The sequence below is a fragment of the Aspergillus bombycis genome, assembly GCF_001792695.1.
Source record: "Aspergillus bombycis strain NRRL26010 chromosome Unknown contig00013, whole genome shotgun sequence".
Taxonomy (NCBI): Eukaryota; Fungi; Ascomycota; class Eurotiomycetes; order Eurotiales; family Aspergillaceae; genus Aspergillus; species Aspergillus bombycis.
Window position 1 is genome coordinate 222,529 of NW_019170015.1, and position 10,272 is coordinate 232,800.

Genomic DNA, 10,272 nt, shown 5'->3' on the forward strand with positions numbered 1-10,272 from the left:
CAAGTTTGCAAGTACCACTTCTCTTTGTTTCTGTCACTCAAAGATCCGTCCATTGAATTGGTACAAGCCGGACTTTGCATCACTCTGTATGAATATGCACACGGCACCCCTGAACGTGCCTATGTCACGATTGGCACATGTATCAGGATGGCTAGCCTTCTCAGGCTTCATTCCAATACTAACAGCGCGCCTCAATCTGCCTTAGCAGAAGGCTACTTCGATGAGAGCGCACATGTTATTTCGGCAATGCATCTGCTAAACAGGTGATGACATCCCATATACAGTTGCCCGCTCAGTTATCTTCAACTAACCAAACAACTCCATTGGTAGGCACATTTGCCTCAGCCTTACAATTCTCGGCAAGCATCTCAGTTCTGAATACTCACCTATCATAGAGGCTCCTGAGCCTCTCATGACCTCAGGTATTCATCCATGTATCCTATATAAGACGGTCCTGTAATAACCGCATCCATGACTAGTCATGGGAAAGGCTGTGGACACCCTCAGCCGTGAAGCCGAAGGATGTCGAATACTATGTCGTCTCCAACAGATCATTTATGAAGACATTGCGGTACGTGGGCCTGGAACTTCCTGGCCCACGCAGTTGGATCGAGTTATTGCTCTGGATAACGAATTGCAGAGCATGAAATTAGGTTTCCAAGTCTTCAACGACTCCCCGACTTGGCGAGGCGATTTTGCGGCATATGCTGTGTAAGCTTTCTTTTCCCCTAACATCACATAATAATGATGAAAGTAGATCCTAATAGGTCCCTAGGGCCTCCATTTTAATGTTGAATTTCGTCAGCCAACAGGAAGAAATAGTGCCTGTCACCGAATGCTTCGGCCAGCGCCATATGGAAATCCTGACCTCCATTGAGATGCTGATGAAGATGGTGAACAGTCAACTCAGTGAGGCCATGGCCACTGGGTACAATGCTGATTTCCTGACACCGTTTTCTATGACCATACTGGCGCTTGGAGCAAATGGCCTCGAATCGCTCTCATCAATGGAATTGAGTGAGGAGTGTAAATTAAGCCAAAGAAGGGTTTTTACAGATTTGCTGCGTTGCCTTGGCGCGCGATGGAGACTGGGCAGTAAGATACTCCGCATTTTTCCAGCGCGTTCACGACTGATTCATCGTTTATAGAGGAGTACTTGAAAATAATAGACGTTGTATGACCGGATATTTCGGGTGTCCCTACAGCGGCATTGCCGTGGAAGGCAGCCGAGTCAGGCATCATTAGATGCGCTGAACGATACATAGTTAGTTAGGCACTCGACCTGGAAATAGCAAGGGCTTAGAGACAAGAAAACTGCATTATGTCCGTTGCGGCCCCATGCCTAATAAGCCCGGGTCTTTAGCTCTCCATGGTTGTTTAAACGTGCTACTCCCTAGTGATTTCCAGTATAGCCCACTGCTAACTAGTCTTGGATCTTGAACTATCAGCAATAACTGCTAGATGCCATTCCTGGATTCCTCATAGCAGCAGGGCTATACAACTCCCCGAAGTCTATACTAGGTGTTAAATCTGTTTTCTAGGACAGAAAGTTTGTCTATTAGATAAAGGAAAAATTGATTCTGAAATATATTATATCCGCTGTTTAAGAAGCGATTCCTGGAAAGAGGAAGCAAGAACAGAGCGCATGCGGTCTTCCTGAATCTTGTCGGTTCGATACCATAACGACAGGGATTCAGCATCGGGCCCTATCTCATAACAATGGGAATGTCTCAGTTTGAAAGCAAATTCCTATGTGTGAAAAAACGAATGTCAGAACCCTATCAGAGACTACTAATCTATCTAAACGAATGAAATATTTCGCCGCGAAATCAAAATAGGATATCAAACTAAGCAATTTGAATCTGCGAAAAGGGAAGATTGGCCAAACGAGTCTAGCCGTCCACATAAGTAGGCATAATTGGAAGTCAGACAGAAAAGTCAGTCATTCCGGATTAGATCCTTCCCCTATTTCTCGTTGTCGGTGACACTCAAGTAGATCATTGAAGAAGACTGTAAACATTCCCAGTATCTTTTCCAACTCACTCATAAATTCATGTGCTTCGGCAACCATGTTCTTCAAGTTATTGAAGACTTCGTTTTCCCCTTCATGACCAGAACAAGCCTCAAACTCCTTCAGAACCCGCAGAAGATTTTCTTGAAAGTACTCCAAGGAATTAATCTGTTCGTCGCATATGGCGGTCATATCTGTATCAAGGAAGCAATGCGCAAAAACGTCATGGACTGCATCGACCCGAGGCCGGTAGCAGTGCTTAAGATCCTCGATCACGGCTTCGACCTCGGTTCTGTAGATTGATCCTTGCAGGATGCTTTCTGTAATCTTGAAGAAACCAATTAGATCAAGCCCTGAATCATCTTCTTCCGCGACAGATTGAGCGGGTCCCCGCACGAGTTCAAGATTTCCTTCCCACTCCATCCATTGTATAAGGCGATCTTGGGAGGTCAGAATCTGATTTTCTGCTCTGGCATCAAATCCGCCCAGATTCAGGTCATCCTGCAGTACATGCCGTGCGAGCAATGCTTGGCAGCCATCTAGACCTTCAAAAAAGTAATTCCAGGAAGGAAGTAAAGAAAGTGTTATTCGGAAATAACAAAGTAGAGCGGATCGAATTCCACACTTTTGCTGCAAATATGTTATCTTTGTCAATTGACATGTATCATTATGTTGATTCTGGAATCACCGTTAGTATCACCCAGACTCGAAAAGCTATTACTAAACTTACCAAGTTGGTACGATTGGATGAAAATTTATCAGAAAGGCCGAGAGTCAATACTTGGAACAAAGACTTTGCTGTATCTAAGAGGTCTGTGTTTGAAAGTGAAAACAACTGATTTGCAGAATTTTGCAGGTGTCGGAACAAGGAGAGTTCAAATTGACGGCGGGTAATCCACGCCAAAGTATCCAGAAGACCCTTGGAACTGTCCATCATGTCGTCTGCTACAAGTAACTCTTTCATCTCGTCGCTATATCTGTATTCTGTTAGGCAAAACAGTAGATTTGCGGTCTGCAATATTATTAGCTGCAGTCATGTTTTAATAATTAGATGTCAGACCTACCGTCCATGACTCACGAGACCCACCGAAACTTAAGGGATTGGAAAGTATTATTGGGGGTAAAGAACTTGCATCCTTTGCGCGGCGGCGTGCTAGCTCTGACATTCTTTGCGGAATAGGAATCCCTTTGTAGCCAGGATCATCGGTGTTAAGAATATCCGCAAGCGTTTGGAACGCAATTTTCCATATGACAAGGCCTTTAACATCGAATGGACCTGGAAGACCCGTAGAGATATCAGTAAGATCTTCTTTTTTACAGGCGGAAGCTATTTTCATCAACTGGTGGAAGATTAGTTTCTCGTCCAATCCGTTCATCTTTTCGCTCTCAAAGCTGGCAATGCCTACAGGGTCGGTATATTATTAGCAATTTTCAAGGCATTTGAGAGGAGATAAAAGAAAGGAGTACAGACTTTCAAAATACGAGCCGGCCTCGATCATGTCGAAGAAATTGGCTTTTGTACAAGGAAACTTCCAAAATGTGGCTTTTGATTTCTCAAGACAGGCCCGGCAAGGAATGCCTCCAATACACTAGTACTACATTAGCAGGCTGTGCACCGTATCTTAATAATGGAGTAAATAGACTTTTACCCTTTTTCCAAACCTGCGGCATCTGATGCATGCACCTCTCTTTCTGGCTTCTTTCCGCAAAGTTCTCTCTTCCATAGTGAGTGGACCTTTCCTTCCTCCTCTGCGAGCTGGGGGCAATGAGACAGGACGCGTGAGACCCAAAATGGGATTTCGACTGCCATTTATTGGATGTGGCTTTAGGAACTCGGAGTTTTCTAGAATTGCTTCGGCCTCAGTTGGTCTTATTGGCATAATATCCGTGGAAGTACCTCGATGGCTAGATTGAATTCCTAGAAAAGGCACAGGTGCTGCAAGGTGACCTTCGGTGCTTGATCCCTGTTCCTGTATGCAGCTGGATTCTGAAGCCGCTGATGGGTCCAGTGGGTTAGACTGAAGATTGTGATTGAAATCAAAAATATTGGCTCCATTTGAAGGAAGTGACACTTGGGCTGGAAAATTAAAATTGGTTGCGAAGAATTGATCGTCGCTATCACTTCCCAGCAATCTGGTACGGCCGGCAATGTCATTCATGATGGGCCCGGTTTCTAGGTCTGGTAGCGAACAAAACCCTAGGCTGCCATTTTGCTGGACATTTATTTGGCCCGGCAAAAGCGAATGGTCATTGTGCATCATATACGGCGAAAGCAACTGTGGCTGGAGGTGTGGAAGCTGCTGGGAGTATATGGCGTCGTCCGGCCTCGTCATGGATGCATAGTCTTGAGCATATTGATTGTAAGGGGGCAAGGGAACTTGAGTATCCAAATAATCTGGACGTTGGGTGAACTCAGAAGGTGGCATCAGGTTGCCTCCACACATATTTTGCGGCGACGCTCGCTCATTGGGGGAGGTTGATGAGAACCACAAATAGCCCTCTCCGAGACCGGTATCAGCGCCAAGACATGTCGGATAGAGCATTGGAAACAACGCCATCGATTGATCATTCTCGTTTTGGATGGGAAGGCTCTCCGCGAAAATGTCCTCAGCTGTGACAATTTGTGAGCACACACATTACTAGGCTAGGCAATAGGTTCACGCTTGGTCACTCCATACATATCTCTTGAGTGATGGTTTGCCCTGCCTCATTCGTGTTTGTATCTTGCGACAACGATACATATGAGGAATGCGGTAAAAAATGCCGTGGGCTGAGGGGTGGTAGATGGACCGTTCCGGGATCTTGGTCTGGAGCGTCTTGCAGATAGTCGCAGGAAGAGGGCTGGTCTGTTCTTTGCACGCTCGATTCCATCATGACGAGAGTCATAAAGAATAGATCACTCTTGCTCCAAGACTAAGTAGAGGAGAAGCATGCTCTACTTTATATAGAGGCCCTTCGTGATCGATTTCGCCGGAACTGAGAGATCTATCATGTTTACAGAAGCACTGGACAGAAAAGGTCCCACTTAAATCCAGCCAATAATTTATCGAAACGGTCAGCAGCCCGAGAGCTGATTAAACAACTGCCAATGGGAGTAGAGACCGGTCTGAACGTTCCTTTCCAGTGGGGCTCCGGACACCTAAACTGCGAATGAGAGTAGAGACCGGTCAGAAGGCTATGCAGCTCAACAATCGAGACTTCTTTCTCTTCGCGAGGGGTGCATGAATCCCATTGGGCGTATCGTAATAACTAGATCAATTTCACACTACACATGCCCAACCCTTGCTCTACAGCACCTTCGTGGTTGTTAGTACTTCTTACACTGACTCCACTTGTCGCGGTGAAGAACAATTCGTCTCATTTTCCCCCACAAAGATATTCTAGACTTACTGGTTATTCGTGGTCAGCCACACTTCCAATATTGCGTATGTTGTATTATGTAGTATGTCACCTGCCCAGATACGAATACAATACGAGCCAGTGAACTGTGGGACAGAGTATCCATACAGGATATCCACGAGAATACTAAGCAGGGGGAAGAAGGGGAAATGCTAAAATAGAAATGTGAAGGCCAGGCAACGTATTTCACAGCAGGGTCTAATACGCAAAAGACCATATCAATGAGATAAATTAGAATATATACGATTTGTTAAGGCTTAGATATGGTGTTCTAATCTCCAGGCTGGTGGTAAGTATCGATATGTTCATAGTCTATATTCCCAAGCTTTTAACGACCCTTGACCAACAGCAACAATTTCGTTCCGATCTAACTAGGCTGCACGAGAACCAAAATGAGTTTCCTCAATCCCAGTTTCTTTCATGTCGACATATGGGTTTGACGGTGTCGACCCTAACTAGGGACACCTCGCTGCGGGCGATGGAAATGCAAGTTTTGTAAGCTTATCGTGAGCCTAATAAACGTCTTGAGATCCTTAAGGGGGGAGAGATGAGCTTGGCCTAATACTTTCAACCTCCTACTAGTACCTACAGTACTTTTGACATTAAAATTCTGTTAAAGAATGTGGGTTATCTCAACCACATGTCTTTTGATTTTCACAATGGCTAGAATTAAGGTAAGTGAGGAGCTGCAATACAAAAGAAAACCACTTTAACATATATATTTATGGATCGGGTGGACAGACGCCGTTTTATATGCCCATAGTAATTTGACCTAAATCCGAGAAGTGACGGACTTGCTTTGGCAAAACAACATTACCTTTCTACGGACGAGTCTTCACGATTGCCAATAAGAATTGCAAGGAGTCTGATCACATGCTTCCCCTAGCGGCTCGTTGCACCTATTCAGAAACTGCAGACAGGCCAGAAAACAGAATTACTACATAATGAAAGGGAACGTCATGTAGAGCAACCATTTTGCTGAAGTGATTTTGGACAGTCCGCCCATCCGCTCCCTAAGGCAATGGTAGTGCGAAATCCACAAATGGGTGGCTAGAACTATACCCTGTTATTTCAACCGCCTGGCAACGGATCTTTGGTGGGTTGTTATTTCAATACTAGTAGGCTGGACCTTTGGTAAACCCCAGCCGGGTAGGAGGCCTTCTGGTACTGGATGGAATTCCACATTCTGTCGGTGAGTCTTCTCGCCGGATGACCGGCTGCTAGAGTCCGGTTCTCATGATAAGACTATCAATCCCTTACTTTATATTTGATGTCGACCATTATTGCCGCCATACCGAAGGTTACGATAGTATTGTTTATTCAGCCATCGTCTCGATGATTACGTTTCAACTATATAGAAGATTGTGTGGTGAGGGAAGGCACACTGAAAGACTTAGTCAGCCAGAATGTATTCCATTTAGCGGTGTAAGTTCTCACGCATTAGTTCAATGACTGCAGCCTTTCCCTGGAGTATGAGAAATACCGACTTTTTTTTGACCGTAGTAAGAGGCTTTACCGGCCGTGGCTAAATATAGACCGCCTGCTAATCCAGGCGGTTTTATGTTATTATTTTTAATCACTTTCGATCCTCTTGTTTTGCTCTCCTACCTACTCTATGTTGGTTTCCCCTAAGCCCCACTATCCATGTGTCCTCCTCTCTTCTTCTTTGAGGCTGGAAGGGGTCATGGGACGAAAATTTGACCAGAACCGAAGAAAATGAATGCGTTATAGCGGCTGCCACATTATTTCGTTTGGAGTTCGGTTAGCTCTTCTTTAAGGACATGGTGAAAAGCATTCCAAGAAGATAGGAGCCGCAGAAGGGATTAGAGCGTGGCGAGGGACATCATAGAACCTATTAAATGCGGTCAGCGTAAAAGCGCTATCCTAGCAACAGATCGTCCCTTCCCCCAGACTTCTGGTCACTATTGAAATCAACTGCTCAAAAGCAAACACTAAACGTAAGGTCATTACAACCGCTGGCTTTCACTGCAACGGGTTATCTGAATCCCAGGAATAGAAAACCAGTTTATAGACCTATAAAGCTTGGATCGTGATCCTTGTCGCATAGATCAAGAAGGATTTCCCATTGCGAAACGCGCATATCAGCCAGCTACATAAACTATAAATGCATTTCCCTGAAAACATTTAGCCAGTCACCGAATCAGACACAAGATAGCGAAATATGAGCACCAAAGAGAAGGTCTGTATTATCTAACAAAGCGTTTCGCACTGCAGAACCTATCTCGAGTACAGTTCCCCGTGGTCCATTGACCAGTTTTACTGATTTAAGGCCCATTTGTGGAATGTAGCTGTAACTTCTAAAAGTTCCATACCAAAATTGTTCTTCATCTTTTAACGAGGGTTTGAATGAAATGGGGCGTTCCAAGCCCGTATATATGGTTGGACTGATAGGATGCTCTCAAGATTGGATACATAAAGCTGCTGTTAGCTGTTGGGTGTTTTACTTCCGAGCGCAGTCTACGGCCAACCCATACTTGATATGGAAATATACTTGGGAACATATGGCGTTTTGGATGAAGCTTTAAGCGGTTTACCTAGCACAGCATTTTTGATATGTAGCTTTCACCAGCTACAGTCGTCTCAGAGGAAAGACAACTTAGCATAAATTTCCAGATAAGGAGTCAATCAACAGGTAGCGGAGAAGTGCAATCATCATCGTCTTTATAAGGCCAATTCTGCCAACACAGTTCATGTTCATGTTCCTCAGATTGCCGCAAGAATTCCATTCTGAATTCCAGATTTTTGTGGTATGCCCACTCATAATTTTCCGGTTCAGTGCCTCCTTCTAAATCTATGCCGAGATGGTTCCTAATCGTAGATAATAATCTCTCAGAATCGTTCCAGTCAGCCGACTCCTCCAATGACTTCTCTCTTTCCTCGTCACTGAAAGACACTGGGCACGGTAGGGATGTGATAGAGCTCCAAACGTGAGGAGTACTGATACCAACAAGGGCAGCAGAGAGATTGATAGTATCCGCATCCCAGGGATATCCTGTTTGCCGGAAGAGATATTGCCGCATACCAATATGTGGGATCTGAAGAGCCTTAAGATGGGCGTTGTTTTGCAAGCCAGTCGCGGCTAGATAAAATAGATTTGCTTCCTCCATGCGCATTTTGGCTTTGGCTTGTGTTTGCTCCTCCACACACATTTCATTGAAGTTTTCGGGCAGCTGTGGAATCTTCAAACGTTGCGGCTTCGAGAAGTCATGTTCACAAAACGCCGGATAGCCAGCTTGCATAAACAGTGGGAAAATAACGGCATCTTGCCAATCAATGATCCCAGCTATCTTGCTGGAACCGGGTTCCAGGAGAATGTTAGTCATACTCAAGTCTGGGTGTCTCAGCGTAGGGGAATTATTGGCAGGCTCTGGAGGAACCAAGAAGGGCGCTATCTCTAGAAACTTTGAGAGAAGCGATGTGTGCTGAGAGGGATCGATGTCGTAGTTTGTTGGAAGAAGAAATGTCCGTCGGGACCGAGGTTTGGCATGGCGCAGAATACAAGTCATTTCTCGGCGTGCTGCAGAAGTATAACAGTCCTCAGATAAACGCCCTGTTGGAATCAGCCCAATTCTATTATCCCTTTATAGACAATGCTCACATGGACCGCGGTCTAAATCCATTTGGTTCCTCTCACCATGCCAAAACTGTCGTGCGGCAACAGGGCCAATGCAGAAGCCTTCCACTTCTATAGGTATCTGTGTTTCTCCTGCAATATCATTCTTGCGATAGAGGCTCCCGTACCCAGGGAAGGAGAAAGAGGAAATATTCCGCTCTATCTGTGCTAGTTGTTTCATGATAATTTTCATCTCCTCGGTCTCCAGAGTTGGCCATCTGGATGCGAGACTTTCACCATGTACTCGCTCCATTATGATATATTCTGCTCCAACTGGATTCTCTGATGATGTTGAATAGGCCAGTACCTTTGGTACAGGAACTTTGAGAACGGTTCGCAGAAAGTTCAATGTCGCAACTTCGCTGGCTGTGGTCAAACGGGAAGGGCCGGCGATCGGCGTGGGGATACGTGCAATCACCTCGCGACCATCAGCTGCTTTGAGCAGAAATACTTTGTTGAAGCCACCTTCTGCAAGCTTCACAATGCAAGAACACTGGTCTTGCTCTATTGCCTGACCGGCGACCCGCCGAAGCTCTGTTGGGTTGAATTCAACATATCTCTCCTTGAGTCGTTCAGCTTCGTTAAAACTAAGACATAGTTAGTATGTAGTGCAAAATGCCCTTCTGAAACAAACAAGCTGACATCCATCTCCTTGACGTGTTCTCGAAAAAGGTATGATATATCGAAGTAGAGGACAGACGCGAGGGCGAGGGAATGGACATGACCGGTTTTCTGGGTCGGGTTAATCTTCCGATAAACCCCGGACACTTGGAGTCACTTCGGGCAACCGCTATTACCCGAAAGTGCTTAACCATGATTCAAAGGATACGACATGATCATTCGCCGGTTTGCGAGGATATTCATTGCTAATGGAGGAGTCAATCAAAGGGTCGTCCCAAATATGCCAAGGCTGTTTCACCGCCCGAGAAGGTATGTTGTGCATGAGTAGGAAGGAGGCACAACTTGATTACTCTGAATTGTAAAGCCTGTCGAGTCATGAAAGATGCCAGATCTGCCTGTAAGCAATGGAGTTACTCTCTGAAATGTCTTTAGCAATACTACTAGTGCGTTACGTTGAGGATGCTCCATGCGCAACTAATGCATCTCGGGAACCTTCATGTAGGTGAGGAATTCGTTCATTTATTCATCCAGGCATTCGTACCAACTATTGCACATCTGAGAACTCCGCTAAACTAATGAAGAGAAACCCAATGAAGCCTCATTTGCC

At 45.2% G+C, this 10,272-nt stretch overlaps 1 protein-coding gene across 1 annotated transcript; it reads right to left on the reverse strand.

The window, feature by feature from the left end:
• Positions 1–8,052: 8,052 nt before the first annotated feature.
• Positions 8,053–9,766, reverse strand: ABOM_003006 (uncharacterized protein; the record flags this gene model as incomplete). The annotated part of the gene is made up of 3 exons (XM_022530136.1): positions 8,053–8,981; positions 9,030–9,631; positions 9,687–9,766. 3 exons carry the CDS (start codon positions 9,764–9,766, stop codon positions 8,053–8,055), a joined length of 1,611 nt encoding a protein of 536 aa, XP_022392490.1.
• Positions 9,767–10,272: the final 506 nt, after the last annotated feature.